The sequence below is a fragment of the Grammomys surdaster genome, unplaced genomic scaffold (assembly GCF_004785775.1).
Source record: "Grammomys surdaster isolate TR1022 unplaced genomic scaffold, NIH_TR_1.0 545, whole genome shotgun sequence".
NCBI classification, from domain to species: Eukaryota; Metazoa; Chordata; class Mammalia; order Rodentia; family Muridae; genus Grammomys; species Grammomys surdaster.
Genome location: NW_021604964.1, coordinates 145,678 through 169,365, shown reverse-complemented (window position 1 = coordinate 169,365; position 23,688 = coordinate 145,678). Strand labels below are relative to the sequence as shown.

Sequence of the window (23,688 nt, the reverse complement as noted above, 5' to 3'; positions counted from 1 at the left end):
CTGGACAGATGTCATACAGACCCTAAGAGAACACAAATGCCAGCCTAGGCTACTATACTCAGCAAAACTCTCAATCACCATAGATGGAGAAACCAAGATATTCCATGACAAAACCAAATTTACACAATATCTTTCCACAAACCCGGCATTACAAAGGATATTAGTGGGAAAGCTCCAGTACAAGGAGGGAAATTATACCCTAGACAGAGCAAGAAAGTAATCCTCTTCCAGTAAATCCAAAAGAAGATAGCCACAGAAAGATAATTCCACCTCAAATAACGAAAATAACAGGAAGCAACAATCACTGTTCTTTAATATCTCTTAACATCAATGGACTCAATTCCCCAACAAAAAGACATAGACTAATGGACTGGACAGGTAAACAGGACTCAGCTTTTTGCTGCATACAGGAAACCCACCTCAGTGACAAAGACAGTCACTACCTTAGAGTAAAATGCTGGAAATAATTTTTCAAGAAAATGGTCCTAAGAAACAAGCTGGAGTAGCCATTCTAAAACCTTCAGCCTGAGAACACAAAGGGAGGGACTCATGGCTCCATCTGTATAGGTAGTTGAGAGTGGCCTTGTCAGGCATCAGCGGCCTTGGTACCCAATAGTTTGGATTCTCTAGTGTTGGGAAATTTGAGAGCAGGAAGGCAGGAATGGGAGGATGATGGGAGCACATCTCATAGAAACTCCCAGAATTATATGAATTAGATATGATAGAGACAGCCCACCAGAAGACTAGATTCCAAAATTTAAACAAAAAATATCTTGATACTAAAATTTGTTTTGAGAATTGTATATTGCAGAATACACAGCCTTGGTGTATCTACTCATCAAGCAGCTAAGCAGACCGGCTCGAACCTCTGATGTCCTGGAATCTCAGCTGGATGCAGTGAAGACACAGACATCAGAGGCTTATCAATTTACTCTTCCCCCCACCCCTCTTCTAATATCTCAATGCCTGTAATCAGATTGAAGAAGTTAATGAAGAGTCGGTGCCCCTATTTCCTGGGCTTGAGGACTGAGGTGGTTAATATTGGGCTGTCTTTCTAGGGAAAAGTAGTGATTTTGTTGGAAGAGGGTGGAATAGCTTATAAAGCCTTTGATTAACATATTTTAAAAAAACTTACAAATAAAAAATAAAAGAAATGAGGGTCATATGAAATACAGAAAAAAACAAAAACAACAACAACAAAAAACCAACCAAAACATTCTGGGAAGTATTAGAAAAGAAAAGCTATTCTGTTCTTAACTTTCTAAGAGGTTGTAATATGGAAACCATTACTAATAATCATCAGGATCAACAAGGGGATAGTGTGATGGGAGACAGAGACTGGGGCTCAGTTCTTGGCACAGTATGTACATCATGTAATCTACAGCCAAAGAGTAGGCAGGTGATGGTAGGCTAAAAAAATTACTAGGAGCAAACACTGCAGGTGACTGGCATTCTGACCCTGCTGAAGACAGGCCAGGGTGATCCGATGCTGTCTGGGAGACACGGTTGCTGGTCAGATATCAAGACTGATCAGCTATAGAAGAGGAAGTGTTTTGGTTAGCTGACAGAAATTTCTTGTAATAGCTGGACTTTACAGACGTGCATGAGGGCTCATGACTGTAGTATCAACAGTCGGGAAGTAGAGGCAGACAATCAGAGTTTGAGGCTAATATAGGACATATAGTGAGACTTTATTTCAAAACAAAACTACAAAAATATGGATTTTTTACCAGTTAGTACATACATAAACTTGGCAAAAGATCCAGAAGACTGACTGGAATTGGACCCAGCAGAGAATCTCCATCGGGTACTGTCCCTATGAGGATGAATTCAACAACCAACCAAAAGTTCTGAGTTTTCAACATTTTATGGCCACTGTCCTTTTAGGAAGTGGATTTATTCCAGGGTATTTTTCCATCTCAGGACTCATTTAATTGGAATGCACACACTGACACCCTGCTGTGTATGAATTAACACTGATGAGAGCTTAGCTGTATGCTAGTTATGACAACATTTGAAATGGTCTAAAATCAACAATCAAGATACACACAAAGGTATTCAGGGAAGCCAGGAAAGGAAACAAAAGAGAGTTCTGTGCAATCTTTTAGGGAGGTCACCCAAACATTTTTAAATAGCAACTCATAGATCTGTGGTAGAAAACTGAAAGAATGCTCCCCTGTTGATGATAAGTAGGAAATTAGTTATACAGAGAACCCTAATGTGCACACGTACAAAGATTATGTGCCCTGTAGTTTCAGAAAGGGTGGGCTGGAAGGATAAACCAGAAGCAATAAAGCTGCATCGGAAATAACACAGAGGCTAAGTGGAGCGTTCCTTTGTGTTTCTGTACGTCAAGAGTCACATCTCACAGCTGGTGTGGTGGCCTGGTCTGCTACTGACATCTAGAAAGGCCAGGGTATTGCTAAACATTCTATAAGGTTTTACAGCCTTCACAACCAAGACACACCTAACTCAAATATCAGTAAGGTCAGTGCCGGGAATCCTGTCCTAGTGTAAGAAGGAAGGAGGCTGAAAAGAATCTGAGGTTTCCAAAATTGACCAGTCTTTAAAACCTGGCCAGTATTCTCCCCACCGGGTCTTCTTGCTCTATGGGAGAGATGTGAGATGTCAGAGTTTTCCCACCATTTATATAAAATGCCAGTACCTGAGGGCTGGAAGAGTAGTGGGGTTAGTCTTGGACACAGTAATGACAAGGGAGGCTTCTGTGGTTTCCTGTGCATCCTAGGCAGGCACTTGGCCCCTGGCCATAACTCTAAAAGGAACTACCAAAATTCCTGTTTAATGCTGTCTCGTTTATTCCCATTGAGAGTTGGCATATTTGGCATATTTTGGTCATTGAGGCCATAACCCTCGTGCAAATATGGACACACACACACACACACACACACACACACACACGGAGGGAAGAAGGGAAGGACGGGGAGAGGGGAGAGGGGAGAGAGGGGGGAAGGAGGGAGGGAGGGACAGAGGAAGGAAGGGAGGGAGAGAGGGAGGAAGGGAGGGAGAGAGACCCCTAGTGGATACCTTCCTAATTGCTTCATCCAGGCGGTTTGGTTAAATCCCTTGGTTTTCTGAAGTATGTAGTCTTAGCAAACAAACAATACCAGTGAGGACTCCTGATCTAACTTGACCTGTCTGCAGCTAGCCGCTGGACCCGACTGCAGACCAAAGTCAAAGTGCAGAGATCTTCTGCCCTGCTGCTTTTCCTTTTCATCCGGACAGCCCACTGCCCCTCTGCCGCCCCCTCCTCCCCCGCCCCGGGACTTCCTGACTCTGAGACCTCCCCACCCTGCGCCCTGCAGCTATTTGACGCCAGAGCACAAGCTCTTCCTTTTCTAAGTTCTGCTAGTTGCCGGCCTGAACCTGGGGTCCTGGGTAAGCTCTGCTGCGAGCTGGCTGAAGGGTTGGGGTGGGGCGCTGGGGTCGCGGGACCTGGATGGGAGGAACTAGCTTGGTGCACGGAATGAGCCCTGACGAAAGAATCCTGGAGGGATTGGTACCAGGAGGTATAGAAACCAAGAGGGACCTAGTGGTCTGCCCAGGGCAGCAGGCTTTGCCACCCTTGTAGTCTCTTATTGGCTGGCTGAGCCTGGGTCTTAGAGACAGAACTGGGCTGTTCTCCGGGGGTTGCCCATACCCTTAGTACTTTCAAGCTCGGATTGATACCCCAGGACAATCCCAGATGTGTTGGTTGGTTTTTGTTTTTGTTTTTTATTTTTTATTTTTTTGCTGTTGTTCTTTTGTTTGTTATTGTTGTTTTATTACACTCATGGCGGTAGTGGTAGGGTGCTGCAAGATTTGATGATGTCTGTGGGACTGGTAGGACATAGGCAAAGTTATGAAAAGATTTGTGCGCCAGATGAAAATTGGAATTAGTGCTCAGGTTTTCCTCCCTTCCTCTGTTTCGCTGATGGACCCTGAGCCTGTTCTGCTGAACACTTGCGCAGCCCCAGAGCCCCAGGCTGGCTGTTCCTCCTTCTTGCCTTGAATCGTTTTGAAAATCAGAAGTATGGAAATCTAGCGTTCATGTGCTATCAGAAAGCTAGGTGAGGTTTGGTTCTTCTACACTGTTTTTAGAGTCCATGGGAAACAGCTGCTTCTGAGAGCACTGTACCCAAGGCTGACTACTTCCTTGCATTGTGGCTTGTGTGTGTGTGTGTGGGGGGGGTCTGACTATTAAATAACATTTGAGTTAAGGCCCTGTGAACCATCCTGGGGCGCAGTAATATGAATGTGGTTACAGAAATGGCTGCTGTTCGTATTTGAGAACTACCCTGAGTGACTATACCCACTATGGCTTCTGCTGTCATGCAGAGAGGGTGTTTGGTTCACACTTGGCTCCTTAAAGAAAGTTTGCTTGGATCCCCATGTCTTCTTCCATGGATTTCACACTTAGTCAATCAGACTCAGCAGATAGAAGTCAACAGCAGATAAAAACTATTTGGGGAGAAGCTAGGTGTTCTGTAGGTAATTCCAACATTCAAGAGACTTAGACAGGAAGATAAGAGTTGGAGGTCAACCTGGGTAACACAATAGTGAGACCCCAAACATGGGTAGACTGTTTTTCTTTTTCTTCTTTAAATAGTATGGTATAAAGGCTGGTTTATTTGACATTTACATTGTACTGGGTAATGTAGGTTATTTACAGATAATCTAAAGAATACAGGAAAATGTAGATTGGTTATATCAAATACTATACTATTTTATTTTTTAATTTAACTTATTTGCATATCATGCGTGTTTCCTTGAGTGGGTATGTGTATGTTCATATGTGTATACATGTGTGTGATGCCTGGTTTCTTTTATTATGTTTTCTCCACCTTATATTTTCAGGCAGGGTCTCTCAGTGAACCCAGAGCTCACCATTTTGGCCACTCTGGCTAGCTAGCTTGCTCAGAGAATACACTGTCTCATCCTCCAGTGGATGAGATTACGGATGGATGCTGTGCCCCCTGTCTTTTACGTTGGCTCTTGGTCCTGCTTGTGAGGCAAGACGTTTACCTTCTTAGCCACATGCCCAGACTACTATGTTAATATTAAGTAGCTGAGCAACTGAGGATTTTGGTATCTCCAGATTCCAACTAACAGTCTTTAGTACATGGGAATGAGTATTTAAATTTATATTAGGACAGTTCCAGTTCAAGCATCTTATTATAGTTTATCAAATCACAGCTCGCTCAATACAGAAACAGTAGATGGAATCCGAGCAGAGTCAACAGTTTTCCCCGTGTTTAAAACCAGGGAATGCAAGTAGATGTTGTATAATCTCATGAAAGACCATAAGCCCCTGTTTCCATGCTTGTTAGACCTTTTCCAAAAAGACATCAGAACAAGTCAGTAGTGTGTCTAACTCCTGATTTTTTTTCCATCTACCTTCCTCCCCTTGCATAGGAAATGTGAATCAAACAAAGGCCCAACCGCTCAATAAAGCAGCATTTAAACGGTCACACTGTGTGGGGAAATGAAAGCATCCTTAAGCAGATCAAAAAGCACAGTTCAGTAGTGACTCCTGACTTACTAACTTCCTAAGCCTTATCCACTGATGGCAGCCAGTACCCAAATATAGTAATGATGCTGCAAGGGAAAATGATCCTGAAATGACTCATGAGGCTGATTTAAAATGTCTAAAAAATGTGTAGTTCTAACACATTAATAACATGTCCTATGTCCTTATTAAAATTTTCATTTTTAATCATGATGTGATTTTTACTATGCAATGCTAGGTTTGACCCCCCCTCCCCCGCCAAAGCCTGGGACACACAGGCAAGTGTTCTATCACTGACCTGTACTACCAACTCCTGTAATGGTATTTGTACAGAAGTGAACATTTTCAAATTATATAATGATTTATGTGCATTGGAGTTGAGCATGGGATGTTTTCAGCCTTTGACTAATTGACTGTTAAAGATTTATATATTGCAAACTGAAAGTGAAATTCTTTTGTTGTTGTGTAATAGGTTATTTTCAAATTCATGTCTCTGGACAATTGAGGATTTTACTCAAGGTTTTGACCTAGTTGAAAATGGAGAGGGGGTGGTGGAATAAAAATATATGGACTTTAGATATTCAAGGATTTAGGTATTATGATCACTGAAATAGTTTGTCTTACGTATTTTATCTCCCTGTTCTCCTAGAGCCAAGCTAAACTGACAGTCGAGGAGGCTTTTAAGACATCATAGCAAGGTCAGGTTAAGGAGAGGGGTGAACAGGACATGGACAGGAGGAGCCTGTAGACATTTGGAGTAGACCTTTGGAGGAAGTTTCTGTGTCAGTGTGAGAAGAAGAGCTCAGAAGGGGCCACAGGTGCTGTCTTGGCGGAACAAGTCCCTCAGAGTCAGGGGTGAGTTCAGCACAAGGGAAGGAGAGTAGATCTGGGGTCAAATGTCAATCAGATTTCTCAGTGGTAAAGCTGACAGCAGAAAGCAGTTAAGCAATAGCTCAAAGATTCCGATGTAAAAATCACACCCAGACTATTATGAACCCTGGTAACCTCTCAGTGGAATGGAAGGATAATGATCATATCAGAAAAACAATAAATCAAAATAACTGATTGGGCAGCTTGAGTGATCAGAATGAAGGCATGAAGCAGGAACTATTATCTTGTCCCAGAACAGATAATACTGGCAAAGCGACAGAGCTGTGCAGAACTTACAGAGCAAGCATCCAAAATGGAGTCCTGTGAACAATGTGGTCCCTGAACACACTTGCACAATGAAACCTAAGAGGAATCTGAGCCCAGGCGAATGACTGCAAGTGCAAGTGTGTCTCAGAAGAGTCAGGTGCACTGGAACTTCCAAGGTGACTTTACTGCATGGTCCCCTTGTACCGTGACAGGAAGTGTGTCTTTTAGCTTGTTGCTGGTGTGCCCAATAGCAGCAGCTGAGTTTTCAGTTCCTAGACTCAGCTTTACTCACAATGGCTCTATTAACAGAAAGCAGGAGAAGAACAATACTATATCCTTGGATTAGATATGTTGAACAGAGGATGTAAGGTGCTTTTATTGCCACAAAGCCAGGCAATGTTTGAGACTAACAGCTCAGAGCCAAGTATATAGTTTAAGGAGATTCTTACTAGCCAAGAAGAATAGTTCTCAGCATAAAGAACAAAAAAAAAATACCAATTACCTGAAATACTCAATCTGGTCAAGGGTTTGGGACCTGTCCTCGTCAGTCTGACCACAGGTAACAGCCAGGATATACTCAGTGTCTCTTCACATGCCCTAGAGCTTGGCTCCTGTCCCTTGCTGGTACTTTCTTGCCTCATTTCTTGCTCTACCTATTCTCACACACTCCTCAGGGGACTCATTGAAGCATTTTAGAATGGAAGGAGATGTTTGGCTGGGGAAACAGAATTTTGGTTACTATTTGTGAGTGATGTCAGAGCAGACAGGTCCTGCTCTTCCAATCTCATACTTCCAGCCTCTAATGATGCATTTGCTGATTTCTGATTGCTATGAGTCTATTTCTGCCCTTAGTCCTCTCTCTCCTGACTCCTTGCGACTCTTCATGTAATTAAAGATTCCTTGCACATTAAAAAGACATGGCTCTGTCCCCGAAATAGCCTATCTGTTCCCAACAGGGCTTATCATTTAATGAGTGTGACCTTTACCTTCCATGCTGTGTGTGTCCCTTTGTGTGCTGAGCCACAGCATCACGGTGTGAGTGACAGAGAAGATGCAGGTTACATATCAGCTTTATTAATGTGAGGTTGATTTCAACCCCTCTTTCTAGGCTCACCATCATGGATCCACTGCTGGAAGCAAATGGCACCTTTGCCTTAAACCTTTTGAAAACACTGGGTGAAGACAGCTCAAAAAATGTACTTTTCTCACCCATGAGCATCTCCTCAGCCCTGGCCATGGTCTTCATGGGGGCAAAAGGAACGACTGCAAGCCAGATGATTCAGGTAACCAGCCCCATTTCACGGCAGCTAAGTATCATTGATGGTCAGTTGAGCTGGTTCAGATCTTAAAGTGACTGCTCTTGATATACAACTGGTGGTGACATAGGGATGTGGTTGTATCTGATGGGAAGGATGTGCTACCCCTGCTGGGATCCTGGCATGACCAGTTAGTACTGTCAGGGTGGAGGTTTTCTGTTCAGGCCTCATTTCCCTTCATATTCTGGCACAATCAGCCTTGACCTTGACAACAGGTGTATCCTGAGTCCTTAGAATTGGGGAGGGAATACCAGGGATGAAAGAGACCATAGGTAGGTGTGAGTGCAATGAGAAAGACTCACAGGGGAGGCTTCAGCGAGAGACAGCTCTTTCAATGTGTGTAGCAAAAGCTACTTAAATCTTTGGGGGATGAGTAAGGGCTTTTGAGGTGAGTTTATATCATTGGCTGGAGACAGGATGCTGGGGATGCCTCATTTGCATACAAAGGAATTCCAGGTGCTGCAGGACATGATCTTATAAGGAAAGAGAAAGTTTAACCTGGCTACTGGCTACCTAACCTCCTGGGGTAGGAGCAAGGTTGACATGGCAGAGGTCTAAATGTGCTGGGACATGCAGGCCCATGGCAGGGGAGGGGAAGTGGTCCTTTTCCTGCAATCTCAGGGCAGGGGAGGGGAAGCGGTCCTTTTCCTGCAATCTCAGGATGAGATTTCTGAGGTTTGGAAACACCTTGACCTCACTTTTACTCTGGGCCAGCTCTCCCTGGTCCCAGGACTCCCCAGTCCCACAGAGGATGGGGGTATTAATTGGAAAGGTGCACATCACTTGGGGCAGGAACACCAAAAATTTTGCACCAAGTCTACTCATGACTTCACTATCTGTTCTCTGGCTCCTCATGGGACTCAGTCTTCCAACAAGCCAAGTATAATGGGCTGCTCCCAGAAGTTTCTTATCACATTGGGTCAGGTTTGGCTGGGACACCTGAGACAGAACCAGCTGAGGCTCTTCTTGGGAGCAGTGCTTCAGGTATATTTGACATTTATGGTTTCTTTTGGCCCATAGATGGCAGCTACTCCTTGTGTCCCCACAGTGTGTTTCTTGTTTGCATTAACCCAATGTCCTTTCTGATAAGGACACTTGTCAGACTGGATTAGATTTCATCCTCATGACCTCTTTTTAACTTTACTCTTTCCTTACAGACTGACGGTCACAATTATTTAGACAGATAGCAAAGGCCACAGGGGCAATGCCTCATATTTCTTTTGACCACAAACAACTATTTCTGCCAATATTTACCACACCACAAACCCTGTTCTCCAGGTCTCAGTTGTTATTACTTCGTTTTTTTAATTTTCCTGTCCTTTATGGCTGTTAATTCCAAAGTCAACACCGCTAGTTGAATTTCTGGGTTACTGTGAGCCTCATCTATTTCTTTAGAACGAAGCCAACCTGATATACAATAAGCAAAAGCATTGCTGACATTGTTTCTCAAAAACTGGGGTCTATGAAGAGCTCCTCTGCTCACTGGGAAACCAGATCAGCTGCCATCCTTTAGTTGGTGAGCTCTTTAAGCAACATCAGAAGGTCCAATGAGGCTGATCTCATGGCTGAGGTACCAGGTACTGGCTAGAGCTGTGGTTCTCTGCCAAGCCATATTTTGTGATGATGCTGACTCTGGGAGTTTGCATCTTATTTGCAAAAGATAGTTTGGATTTGCTTCCATTAGGTTGGCTGGATACAAAAATGGTACTGGATATTTGAAGACCCAGACCTGGAACATTGTTACTTTACTTAGGGTTACTATTGCTGTAATCAAACACCATGACCAAAGCAACTTGGAGAGGAAAGGGTTTATTTTACTCAAAGTTCCATAAAACAGCTCATCATCAAAAGCAGTGAGAGCAGGAACTGACACAGGGGAGGAATCTGGAAGCAGGAGCTGGTGTAGAAGCCATGGAGGAGTGTTCCTTACTGGCTTGCTCCACATGGCTTGCTCAGCCTGTTTTCTTATAGAACCCAAGATCATCATCCCAGAGATAGTTGTACTCACAATTGACTGGGCCCTGTCACACCAATAACTAAGAAAATGTCCTATATAGACCTGTCCACAGCTTGATCTTATGGAGGCTGTCTTAGTTAGAGTTTCATTGCTGTGAGTAGACACTATGACCAAGGCAATGCTTATAAAGAACATCATTTAATTGGGACTGGCTTACAATTTCAGAGGTTCAGACTATGCATGGCAGTGTGCAGGCAGACATGATGCTGGAGAAGGAGAAGGGAGCTATCTTCTGCAGGCAGCTAGGTAGAGGCTCTGTCACACTGACCTGACTTGAACATTTATGTGAGACTTCAAAGCCCCACCTCCACAGTGACACACTTCCTCCAACAAGTCCACGCCTCCTCCGATAAGGCTGCACCTCTGAATAGTGCCACACATCCCATGAGCCAACCACATTTAAACCATCCCCTTTTCAGAGATCTTTACCTGTGTCAAGTTGACATAAAATTGTCTAGCATAGTCAGTGGGAGAGCCATCCTAGCCCAAAGGGCCGAGGAGAGACTGCTGAAGTTGAAGGTCAGGGGCTGCCTGCTTTGAGCCAGTGGAAATTGGTTGACAGCCATAGTTTTAGCCAGGGAATAGGTAATGAACATGAAGAATTGAGGGGGTTTAGAGGTCCATTTCTGTTCATTTCAGGGCTGACAGGGCACAGGGAGGACCCTAGAAAGGGAACATTCAAGGTATTTGTATTTTAGTGGTAGCAGGAATCGGTGAAATTCTGAGGATGAGTTTAGTGTTGACTCTTGTCCTTCATCAGTTGGGCTTGATGAAGTTGTGTTTTTAATCTGTTCTGATTTCAGGCACTTTCTTTGGATAAATGCAACAACAAAGGAGGTAGAGACGTCCACCAGGGCTTCCAGTCCCTTCTCACCGAAGTGAACAAGACTGGCACACAGTACTTGCTCAGAACAGCCAATAGACTCTACGGGGAAAAGACTTTTGATATTCTACCTGTAAGTCTTCCTAGTTTTCATGAAGCAGAGTGAGAGAGGAATTATGTGATTCTCCAGAGAGTGGGTGTGCCGGGAGTTCCCCCAGCAATTTGAGCACCAGTGCAATTTCTGTATATGTTCATGAGCATTTGTGCTATATAGAATTGTACAGAATGCAAATTAAGTCAGCAAAGTGTGAACCTCCTCAATCTGTTTTCCAGCTTTCATCTCACCCAAGATAAGAGAGTTTACAGAGCTCATGTTTGTCTTCCTACAGATGCAGAAATTTATTTGTGAATATTTTTCCTGCATATGGACATCAGAACATATAAATCGTTCCATAATTTGTTTCTTTCATTTTTTGTATTTATGTTGCATTATAGGTTATTATATCATCATTTATTTTTACCCTATTATTACTTTATTATTATTATTGATGTTGGGGTTGGAACCATGACCTCAGACATGCTAAACACACACTCAACCACCGAGCCACAGCCCCAGGCCTGCGCACTATGATCATCATCTGATAGTCCTGAGTATACTTGATTCATGGCATGGAAAGCCATTTGCCCATGAATGGATTTTAACTTGTACGCCATCTGGGCCATTACCAATTTGATATTGTTGAATATGATTTTGCACACACACACACACACACACACACACACACACACACACACACAATTTCGCTCCTAGATGTGTTTGTAAAATGAAGAATGTAAAGCATTGAGATTGTAATATGTATTGCTAATTGCTTTCCCAATTGGACCTACAGGGACCCTTTGAGGTACAGCTATGGCTGACTCTTTCTTGCCTAAGGAGAATTGTGAAGTTCTCCTTAAAACTAGTACTCTGAAAGCAAATGAAAAAATGTAGCCCCAAGCTGTTTGAAAGGAAGACTAGAGAATCATTCTGTATATGCTGTTAGCATAGTGCACATCTCAGCCCATTTGTGCTACATCACCTTCTGTTCTAACATGGCGGTTTGTAGGCTGTCATTATGTCACTACCATTTTAGAGCATCTGTTTTGAACATCTGTTTGTGCAGCTGGAGATCAAACCAGGACCTTGTGTATTCTAGGCCAGTTTTCCCTATTAAACCATTCACTAGATTGTGTCCCCAGCCCTGATTGCTTTTTTGTGAATTTCTCACTTCTGAAGCTGAGGCACTCTGTGTGGTAACCACTAGGCACATGTAGTGATTTAAAATCCAAACCAACAGTTATGTAAAATAAAATAAAATGAATTAAAATAAAATAAAATAATTGTTTCCTCGCTTCACATATCATACTCAGACACTCTATGGTCATAAGTGACATTGTGCTTGAATGGTGTCCATTTATGTAGCTTCTGTTTCAAGGAAGCTGTGAGGGTGGATGGTGCATAGTGACTTCCCATGTCCTGTGTTCCCTGTGACATCATGCAACACCATTGTAGTTCCTGTGGGGCCACCCCTCACTTTGCACACACTGGTCTTCCCAAGGGTCTTCCCAATGACTTCAGTCAGCCACAGCTAGTCCCTAGAGGATCTGCTGTTTGTGACATTTTCAAGATGATTCTCTTACCTCATTCAATAACTAAAATCCAAAAAAGTTGAGTATAGAGAGGTTTATTATAGATTCCCACCCTCCTTTTTTTTTAACAGCAGATACGTTTGTACATTATTGAAATCTTGCTTTTCACATTAGGTAGGAGACTATTGGTGCTAATCACTTTCATGGCTGTATAATTATGTTGCTGTGTCTCAGTCTTTTAAGGATTCCTGCCGCAAGTTCTACGAAGCAGAGATGGAAGAACTGGACTTTCAGGGTGCTACAGAGCAGTCCCGACAGCACATCAACACCTGGGTAGCCAAAAAGACAGAAGGTGAACACAGAGTCGTTCTGTTCTGTTTGATTGGTTGGATAGTTTTGGCGCTGAGACCCAGGGCCTTGAACATGCTCAGAGACTCTTGATTACTGAGCTGCCTCCTAGTCATTGTCAGCCAGTTAGCCTACTTTAGTAGTCTTACTGTCTTCTCCTTCACAAGGACATCAAATGTAAAGTAGAATATCTCTTTTAAGGTGATGCTTCCTTTTTATTTTATGGTTTTTCCATGCTAGGAAGCAATTCTAGGGCTTCAGGCATACTAGGTAAGCACTATACCACTGAGTTATAGTCCCTGCCTTAAATATGAGCCTCTTGAACTTTTCCCATCTGTGACTCCTTTATATTTAATTTTTATGTGATTTAGCAGCGTGTACCAAACAAATAAAAGCTTAGGTATCTGAACAATTATTTGGTATATATATGTTATCATTTATTGTACATTTTTATAGTAATGAGATTTTAGTGCTTGTCCAACCCAACATATATATATATATATATGTATATGTATATATGTATATAATACATTCACTAAAAATGATTATAGAAAAATATTAAGAGTTTTTGTCTTTTATGATTAAACCGTTCTGTTTGGAAAACAGCAGAAACTGTGTGTAGGAAAACATTGCAGTTCCCAACTTACAAGAGTCTTGAATCTGAGCCACAGTGTTTCAGATAGTGTGAATTAGCACTATAGGAATGACAGGATGCACAGTGCAAATTTGTATGTGTGCTCAAAACCAAGGCTGCAGAGAATTCATGTGATACAGTGTAAGCCATCGATGCCAGAACCACCCCAGGATCATTACATGTTTGATTTCAAAGTTTGATTTTTAGTTTTTGGCTTTTACGCATTCAAATTTCTTTCACTTTTACAAAGTTTTCCCTTCCCACCTCATTTCGATACATTATGGGATAAGGACCCCCATCTTAAGAAGCTCTGATGTATGACCAAGTGTAGTGGTACAGGCTTTTATTCTCAGTAGTTGGGAGGCAGAGACAGAAGGATCTTTGTGAATTAGAGGTCAACTTGCTCTACAGACTTGGTCTATATATAGTGAGTTCTAGGCTAACCAGGGCAAGATAGTGATACTCTGTTAATTTAGAGAAGCTTTTCTCTAAATTAATGCAACCGTTACAATTCTGCCTTTGATAAATTAATAGTTTCTGACATGTGGTCTAGCTTTATTCTTCTCTAAACAGTGTATCCATGATGTCTCCCAATATCTTAGACAGCTTTTCTAGAGCACATTTCCTTCCTCCCTCCCTATCTACCTGCTGCTTTCTTTTTTCCTTCCTTCTTTTCATTTAGTCTTTTTATGAATAGTGTGAGGAACAGTTTACACTCTGAGTCTGGAGCTCCTGCTCTGGCGTGGCTCATAATCTACAGTTCTAGTGCTTTCCTACTGGTGGATTGGGTTTGCCCTCTTTCGTCTGTGGTATTAAGCTGTGCTGTGTACTTGTAAGGAACACTGTATATCTGCTCATCTAATTTTAAATTGAGTTTTTAAAACCCAATACAGAAAATTATACATATGTATGGGGCTCCGTGTTATTTTCAACACATATAATCTTTCTCTGAGAGGGGCCAATATATTTATTGATCTAAACAATGTGTGTATGTGTGTACATATGCAGGCTCACCTGTGTGTTCAAGTGTGGGTGCATGTGCACTTGTTTCTGCATGTGTGGAGGTCAGAGGATATTGGCTGTTGCTTCTCAGGTACTGGCCATCTCTTTGCCATTTTTTTTTAAGTCAAAGCCTCTAATAGAACTGGAACTCACAAAGTAGGCCATGCTGGTTGTTCAATAAAATTTAAAGATCCAGCTGAATCTACCTCCAAAGTGTGGAGATACAAATATGATCACATCACTGTTTTTGATTTGTTTGTTTGTCTATGTATGTTCTGGGAATTGAACTCAGGACTTTGTGCTTGCAAAGCACACACTTTAATGACTGAACTATCTCCTTAGCCCTATTTTTAAAATTTAAGTTTGTCCAAAACATTTTTATAAAAAAGTATTTTTAAGTTATGTGTATATATATGGATGTGAGTCTGTATGTCCACCTGTGGGAGAGCATCAGGTCCCCCGGAGTTGGAATCACAGATATGTGGAGCCACTTGACATAGAAGTAGGGTCCTTTGCTATAGTATAAACACTTTTAATCCCCGAGTCATCTCTCCAGCAAACATTCTATTTTTAAAAGTACTTAAAATTTCTCCTTTCTAGCTCACGTTTTAAGGATTCATACCGTATGTACTAACACTTCTCATACATTTTCAGATTTAATTGAAACGTTTTTATTTCTAGAATATTTTCTTTTGTTTAATTTTTTTCTTCTCAGAATTTTTGAAAAATGTGCTCCTTTTCTCTTCAGTGATGGTTGTGTGGCTTTAAGGACAAATTCCTGATTAATATTTAAGGGGCAGTGAAATCCCTTGTGTACTTGGCCGTTAAAGAAGGTGGCCCCTCTGCATGGCAGCCTTGTGCTTGCATCAGCCAAACTTTAGCTAACTGGCTTTTTAAACTCTTCCTTTCAGATAAAATTACAGAGTTGCTATCTTCAGGTTCAGTCAGTTCAAACACTCCACTGGTCCTTGTGAATGCCATCTACTTCAAAGGAAACTGGCAGAAGCAGTTTAACAAAGAGGACACTCAAGAAATGCCTTTCAAAATCACGAAGGTGAGTGGCCCCCTGTTTACATCAGCCTCTAAAACACACTAGAGGCTGTCTTATGTAACCTGTGCTTCATATGGCTTTGGATAGCTAGGCAAGGACTCCTCAGTAACCTGAGGGGCCTTTTGCTCATTCTTTTCATCTTGTATGGTACCATGGACATCTGCTTGCTCCCCAGTTTCTTGTCAGGACCCTGTTTCTACAACCTGTGATGCTCTTGCTGGTGTCAGATCTGCACATCTACTGCCAAGTTTGCAGGACAAATCTATGGCTGTCTCCATTACTTTCTTTGGGCCTTTGGCTTTTCTCAACTTTCGAGATGAAGCTCAAAATTTATATATGGTGTAGAAGGATCTCTGGGTTTTCAGATCTTCTCCATCTTTCCAGATTCGCTTTATGTCTAGCACTGTCCTTCAGGAAGCTCCACCCACTGTCTACCCCCATTCTCCTGGCTGGTGTCCATAAGACAACAAGACAGTCAACTACTTTTGTCACCTGGCTGAAAAAGCAACAAAGGGAGACAACTGTCTGACAGTGGCTAGCTTAAGTTTAGCGCTCAGTAAACACCGAATCAGTGAGTGGAGTCCAGTTTGGATTTGAGGGGAAAGGTACAGAGCTTTGCTTACAGACGATCAAACAAAGGGAGGTGTGTAGACAGACTCTAACTTCAGCAACCTCCACCTTGGAGGATGTTACTTGCTGATGGACCTCACTTGTTATTCTGACATCCTCAGCACAGGGTCCTAATATTTTATTTGTATTTAAAATGTGTATTGCCTCTGCGTGAGTGGCTTGTCTTCCTGCATGTATGTACATTTCCCTTGTGCCCATGGTGGTCAGAGAGGAAGGCACTGGGGGAGTCTAAAATGGATGCTTGTGAGCTAGCATATACATTCTTGGAACTGAAACTAAGTCCTCTGCAAAGGCAACAAGTAAGTACTCTTAAGTGCTAAGTCTTTTCTGGCTTGACTTTATCCGAACATGAAAAATGACAGAGGAAGGGGAGCAGGAAGCCTCTATTTTGAGATCCTGTTCTTGAGATCCAGAGAAAAATCTTTCCAATACATTGCATTCTACATCCGTTTCTTATCTCTGTACTAGAGAAAGATGAAGCTGTGTCAACAGTGGAGTTTGACTGCAACTCATATGTGTACACAGAGTCTGAATGAGCTACAGCAGCTATATAATTTTCTTATTTTGAATGAGTGAGTTTAATAAATACAATCGGTTAAAGGAAAAAACAAAAAAAAGAAGTGATAAAAGTAAATGGATGGATAGGTGCAGGCGTGCATGGCTATCATCAAATCGGGAACTCAAGACATCACCTAAAAATTGATTGAGAGAACCCTATCAAATAAAGCAGTCAGCTGGAGTTGTTCCCGAGAGGGAAAGCCCCAGGTACAGTCAGTGTCTGCTCACATGCGGTTCCAAATAAAGGAATGAGAAAAGGAAGATGACATCATCAAACCTGGGACTTACAAACTCTCTACAAACCAACTGAGGAAAACCCCATTAAGATAGCCAGCCAGAATTCTTCATAAGACAGACTAGAATGTGTCCTCTATGAGGCTTTAAAGTAAACGACTAAATACCAGTAGATGGAGATAACGCCATCAAACTGGGGTTTATAACATCCCGTAGAAAACTACTGGGAATTTGAAGCAGTGATCAGGAGCCCCAGTTGAGTATTCTCTCCCTGGCTGAGGCTCCAATGGTGAAACTTCCGACTTTGCTTTCCCGGTGTAGGTACTTTTATATTGTGGAATAAACACTAAAAACATCTAACTGTTCTCAAGGTCGCAGTGTTTATCCTCTTGGACTTTCCTGCCTTTCTTGTCACAGAGCTGGGGGGGGGGAGGGGACAGCTGATTCCTAGGCAAGGCACCTAGGAGAACACTTGACATAAACATGTTTGGTTTGTAAACATGTGGAGGGAAGAGGCTCCTTCCTTACAGGTACACTTCTCAGAGAGCTCAAACAACACATGACAATTGCCAGTATAATGTACTTGCAGTAGTTAGGGATCCAAAACCACAAGATTTTTTGTTGATAAGGACTTTTATTTAAACTCCATATTACTAAATGAATAAGAATTATAGACACAAATTAGTGAATCATTAAATTACTAAGATTGGGCCTATTTATATTACATGATTTGAGGCTTAGAAACTGGAGGTATATGAGGAGAAACTGATGAAGGCAGAGATCAACACCTTATGGGTTAGGGACAATGCCATCCCAGGCCCATTTTCCTAGACAGTGTTTCATTAGGACACACTCCTGCTTGCTATTGACAGATGCTCCAACAACAGATGAGAGTAGTTGTAACAGAAAATATATGGACCGCAGGATGAATTCTTATATCCTGGTCTGTTATGGCTAAAATATGCTAGTTGCAGGCCGAGGACTTGGCTGAAGATACAAGGACAGGTGACTGTTTGGCTCAAGATTAGTTCAGGCAGATATGATAAAGACAGAACACAACAGAAATGGTCTTCATTTGTCACATTTGATTCAGAATGATGTGCTGTTTCAGAGAACTGAAGTCGCAAAGAGCCTTTGGCTGTGTTTTTCACAAGTCACTCAAAAAATCAGTAGTCATTTCTAGAATTAAACCACAAATGTGGTCAGGAACAGAGGAGGATGGTTAGAGAAGACATGACCATTTCTGGTTAAAGCTGGACTGGTAACATTACAGTTCTTTTCTAGTAAGGTGTCATTTTTGCCTGGCCCTCACTAATGCTACTCATTAGCTTGTTATTAATGTAGTTAGCAGGTGTGGCTAGGGAATCCCTGGCATTAACTAGCTGAGTGTGCCTTTGTGGGGCTGTTGTGCCTACGTGTGGGCGTAGGTCCTGTTGGGCTGAGTTATGGTTCCCACGTGTCATGGCTCAGGGAGGCAGGAGTGTGGGAATTTGACTGAGTTCACTCCATGCAGTGCTGGGCTGAGAAGCCTTGGGGCTCTGCCCAGCCATGGAGAGGTCTCAGCCTGAAGTCCAGTAGGGGCAGGGCTCCTGAGTGGGGGTCTCCAGGCTGAAGCGGCTGATTGGGAGGCCAGTGGTCTCTGTCCTTGGGCTCCCAGATGCCTCTGGGAGCCGTGGAAGAACTGAGACAGAATGGGCATATGGGCTGGACCGGCCCGCAGCTGAGAGAGATGAGAGGGAGAAACTCTGGCAGCACCCCCCCAACCCCCCGCGGGCTGAGAGACTCTTGGTTATGGCACTTGCTTGGCTGGGTTGGCTAAGCCTCTGAGGTGGGAATGTAGAGAAGTCTTCTAGCAGGAGATTAAGCAGCGGCTCGGTAGTCAAGTGTCTTCTCCACAGTTCCTCACTTCGGAGCCCCAAAGACACGAGGAAGTTCATGATTTTAAAAGGTTTATTGTCATAGTGGAAAGTGGATGTGGCTGTACTCCCCCCATTTCTCAGTGCAGGCCTTTGGTTAAATACCATTTGTAAGGTGGAGGGTCTGGGAAGGAATGCTTAATTGGCTATACCCTCTGGCCTTTAGGTATCTCATTAATATGGAGATCTCTTGAGGCTCTGAGGCCTGTAGTCATGCCCTCTACCTGTGCTAGGTGACACAAACCTCTCTTTGAGAGGGGTGATAGGGGTGTTGCCCTACATAACTGAAAGACACGGATCAATGGAGATCTTTGGCCTCATGTCAGGAGCCTGGAGTCTGGGAGCAAGGCCGAATACCTACTGTCCCAATAGGGTCTGGGGTTTGATGTCTATGCTCGACCATGAACTAAGCTATCCTTTCACAGTCTTACATGCCCAGATACCTGAAGTTCTTTTTTCCTGAGGCATAACAGTAAGCACTAAACATAGATATGAACACTGGTTAGTGGAAAGGCTCCAGAGATGCACAAAGGAGCTAGTTGTATGCTGTGCTTAGGCTACTTACTGGCTTGCTTCCTATGTCTTGCTTAGTCTCCTTTCTTATAGAACCCAGGACTGCAAGCCTAGGGATGGCACCACTCATAATGGGCTGTGCCTTCCCCATCAATCACTAATTAAGAAAATGTCCTATAGCTGCATCTTATAGAGGTTCTCAATTGAGGTTCCCTCCTCTCTGATGACTCTATTTGTGCTGACATTAAACTAGCTAGGACAGGATGTGATTGTGGGTGTAAGATACTGAGGAAGCCTCCACTGGTATATGAGCAGATACCAGAACATAAAGATCTGAGGTTCTATGTTCTGATGACCAATTTGTTGAGAAGAAAGGGGGTGAAGCTAATTTTCCGTTAAACCACAAACTGCCCCATGATTATGGTGGAGATGTGAAGGATGAGGAACAGTATAAGTGAGGGGGCGTGGAAGCAGGGAAAGTTCTTGTTTTGATTTTGGGTTGTTCTAAAGGCATCACCTTTTGTCCAGATAGAGCAGTGGTTCTCAACCTTCCTAATGCTGTGACCCTTCAATATAGTTCCTCATGTGGTTATGACCCTCAGATATAAAACTATTTTTGTTACTACTGTATTCTTTCTACTGATATGAATCATAGAGTAAATATCTGATATTCTAGATGTCTTATATGCAACCTCTGTGGTGATCACAACTGTAGAGCATCACCGTACTGGGTTGTTGAGCCAGAGTGATATGGTCTGACTTGCATTGTGCTAGAATATATGTCTGCCGTGCTGGGGTCAGTGACAAGGAGGTCATCGGAGTATCCCAGGGCTGTGCTGATGATAGTAGAGGTTTAAAAATAAAATCAGGTTTTGGTTATATGGTAATAGGGTAGATGCAGGGTGTGAGAAAGGATTGAGTGAAAGAGAGGTAATAGTTATGACAAGTAGAAGGAGCATGAGGAACAATGTGGTGGTTGAAATAAAAATGGCCCGCATAGACTCATATTTGAATGCTTAAGGAGTGGCACTGTGAGGTGTGGCATTGTAGAAGGAAGTTCGTCACTGGGGGTGGGCTTTGGGGTTTCTGATATACAAGCCAGGCCCAGGGGCCCTCTCTCTTCCAGCTGCCTACTGATCCAGATGTAGAACTACTCTTGGCTCTTTCTCTAGCACCATATCTTCCTGTGTGCTCCCGTGCTTCTTGCCACAATGATAGTGGACTAAACTTCTGCACCTATAAGCCAGCCCCAATGAAATGTTTTCCTTTATAAGAGTTGCTGTGGTCATGGTGTCTCTTCACAGCAATAGAACACTGACTAAGATAGACAATAATTATAGGAAGTTCAAATTTGAAAAAGAAAGTATGGAGCTCTTGCCTTATCTTAGGTTGGGGCTTTCTTTCTCTTTAAAGGAAGGCCTCAAATGGGAAGTAAAATATATGTTAAGAGTCCTAAGAGAGAAGTTCAGGCTAAAACAATAAAATTGGGAATCATGTTCAAAGTCATGAACATCTCCAATAGTAAAGAATTGTTGGTCCAAGACATCCAACGTGTTTGGAGATTGAGTCAGTCAGCATTCTGACACTGTATTAACAGATAAGGAAACAGTCAAGCTGAGAAGAGGAAAGGTTCATTTGATTCACTTTTAGGGGTTCCAATTCCCAGTGACATAAATCCATGACTTAGGCCTGTTATGGGGGTGCTGACAGGTGATGGTGGGATCAGATGGGGAGCAAAATGGATCACCTCAAGGCCAGAAAGTGAAAGAAAGAAAAAAAGAGGCCAAGGTTCCACAATCCCCTTCAAGGGCACATCTCAAGGACTTAAATACCCACCATTAAGTTGCACCTTTTAAAGATTCCACCTCCTCCAAAACTCTATTCTGAGGACCATGCTTTGAAAAAATGGACCTGTGAGGTACATGTAAGATCTAAATTACTCCAGAGGTTGAGGGACTGAGGGAATGTTCTAGAAGTTTAATCAAAAGTGTTTCTATAGGCAGAGAGTAGCTACCTTAGTTGCCCAAAGTATTCATTGTGTCTCTTCTACTTAATATTTTTCCATTATTTACAGAATGAGGAGAAACCTGTCCAAATGATGTTTCAGAAGTCTACCTTTAAGATGACTTATGTGGAAGAGATATCCACTACCATTCTGTTGCTTCCCTATGTTGACAATGAGCTGAACATGATCATCATGCTTCCAGATGAACACGTTGAACTGAGTACGGTAAGGATCATGGGGCCTCGATGGAGTTGTGCTGGAGAAAGAGTGGCGTTTGTGTTTCTGCTGGGGCAGCTCTCCTAGGCTCCCATGATCGTGTTTTTCATCTTTCATTCTTGTGTGACTGTGGTGGAACCCAGGAGCTAGAGCATGCTCACCACTGAACTGCTCCCTGTCCCCTCCCAGCTACCATATTAAGTTACAGCCACACTTCCCTGGGCATATAGAGCCTCCCCATCACCTCAGGAGCACTGACTTAAGGTCTTGAACTTTTTTTCTAGGTGGAAAAGGAAATAACTTACAAGAAATTCATAAAGTGGACAAGACTGAACAAGATGGAAGAAGAAGAGGTGGAGGTTTTCCTCCCAAGGTTTAAACTGGAGGAGAACTATGACATGAAGGATGTCCTTTGCAAGCTGGGCATGTCTGATGCCTTTGAGCAGGACATAGCAGACTTTTCTGGAATAGCATCTAAAGAAGGCTTGTTTTTGTCCAAGATCATTCACAAGTCCATTGTAGAGGTCAATGAGGAGGGCACAGAGGCTGCAGCTGCCACCGCAGCCAATGTAGCTTTTAGGTGTATGGTCCCCCACTTCTGTGCCAATCACCCTTTCCTTTTCTTCATCCAGCACTGCAGGACCAATGGGATTGTGTTCTGTGGCCGGTTCTCCTCCCCATGAGAAATGATGCTGTGCTGTCAGCCCACTGCCTTTTTCCACTCTCTTTCTCATGATTCGTCTGTGGATCAGTAAATGTTGTGACAATTTGTGCTTGGTAGCACACACCTGTAAAGACAACCCTTAGCAGATGGAGGTGAAAGAATCAGACATCAAGCAGGGCTAGCCTCGGCTACATAGCAAGTTCAAAGCAAGCCTGGGCTATCCTAGACCATTAAACACAAAACCAAATCAAATCAAAACAATAGAAAAAGAAAAGAATATACCCACATCTGGATGCTTATAAAAAAGGAAGTATTTAGTTTACAGTTCTGGAAGCTGCAGAACACAGTTGTGGCTTCTCTACAGCTCTAGGGAAAATGACTTCACAAAAACATAGTCATGATAGAGTGTTGAGCAGTATGTGAAGTTAAGATTCCTTATGAATAAGCCACTCTTACAGGGCTTAATCTAACCCCTTGATCCCTACATTAACCCTTTCCTAGACTGTAACCTTCAAGATTAAAGTAACTTTAGGGCCACATGGAAGAGTGTACTGTTATGTTGTGAACCATTATGAGATAAACTTCATCCTCTCTGCAGCAATCCTGAGATTGCAATTTTTTGGTTGCTTTGTAATTTTTTTTACAGTACTGGAGATTTACTATGGGACTTACATATGCAAGGCAAATACTATACACTAAATTATATCTGCAATTTCCTTTAAAAAGATTGTTTTCTTCCTTTGAGAGATGGTCTCATTGAGTTGCCCAGGCTGGCCCTAAACTGTTTCTGTAGCTCAAGTACGTCTTGAACTTGAGGCCTTTCTACCTCAGCCACCTGGGTAGCTAGGACAACAGATTTTTGGCACCATGGCTAATGTCCTAATTATTTTTTGCAGCATTTGGGAAAAGGGAATTCTGGTAAAGCAACTGGGTTACAAGACTATTCTACTACAGGGAGTGTCTTTGAGATCTACAAGCCTGAGGTCAGCTTCTGAAGGTGTTACAGTAGTCTCCTGATATAACTGGTGGAAGAGTACTTAGGCCTTGAGCAAGGAGGACAGCCCCAGACCCCCGATGCTCAGGCCTGGGGCAGCCTTGAATTATAACTTTGCTCTTATCTGGTACCTTTCTGACTTCTACAATCTACCTCAAAACTGGAGGATTCCTAGAAAGTAAGCTAATTTGTATAAAGGGCTACTTATTAAGTACATGGTTTGGAACCTTTCCTCCTACCCCAGCCCCATCCTGCAACCAACTCTAACAAAATTCCTATAGCAGCAAGAAATTTCCTTTGTTCCAGTGAACTGAAGGCTTTCTCCTGTCCAGGTCACCAGGTCAGAATCAATCTCTCTCTCTCTCTCTCTCTCTCTCTCTCTCTCTCTCTCTCTCTCTCTCCCTCTCTCCCTCTCTCCCTCTCTCCCTCTCTCCCTCTCTCTCATATCTCTTTTAGGCCTTCAGTGTATAAGCAGGGCTGCCCCTGACATCATCT

At 42.8% G+C, this 23,688-nt stretch overlaps 1 protein-coding gene across 3 annotated transcripts; it reads left to right on the top strand.

The window, feature by feature from the left end:
• Positions 1-3,073: 3,073 nt before the first annotated feature.
• On the top strand, positions 3,074-22,806 carry LOC114633168 (serpin B6-like). 3 transcript variants are annotated; one of them, XM_028781778.1, is made up of 8 exons: positions 3,377-3,396; positions 6,636-6,819; positions 7,752-7,926; positions 10,780-10,932; positions 12,663-12,780; positions 15,324-15,466; positions 21,389-21,544; positions 21,820-22,806. In XM_028781778.1, the coding sequence occupies exons 3-8, from the start codon at positions 7,762-7,764 to the stop codon at positions 22,216-22,218; spliced, it is 1,134 nt and encodes a 377-aa protein (XP_028637611.1). In that variant the 5' UTR covers positions 3,377-3,396; positions 6,636-6,819; positions 7,752-7,761; the 3' UTR covers positions 22,219-22,806. The 3 variants fall into 3 exon arrangements, with proteins under 3 accessions (XP_028637609.1, XP_028637611.1, XP_028637610.1); XM_028781776.1 differs by lacking the exon at positions 6,636-6,819 and having other exon boundaries at positions 3,074-3,396; XM_028781777.1 differs by lacking the exon at positions 3,377-3,396 and having other exon boundaries at positions 6,631-6,819.
• Positions 22,807-23,688: the final 882 nt, after the last annotated feature.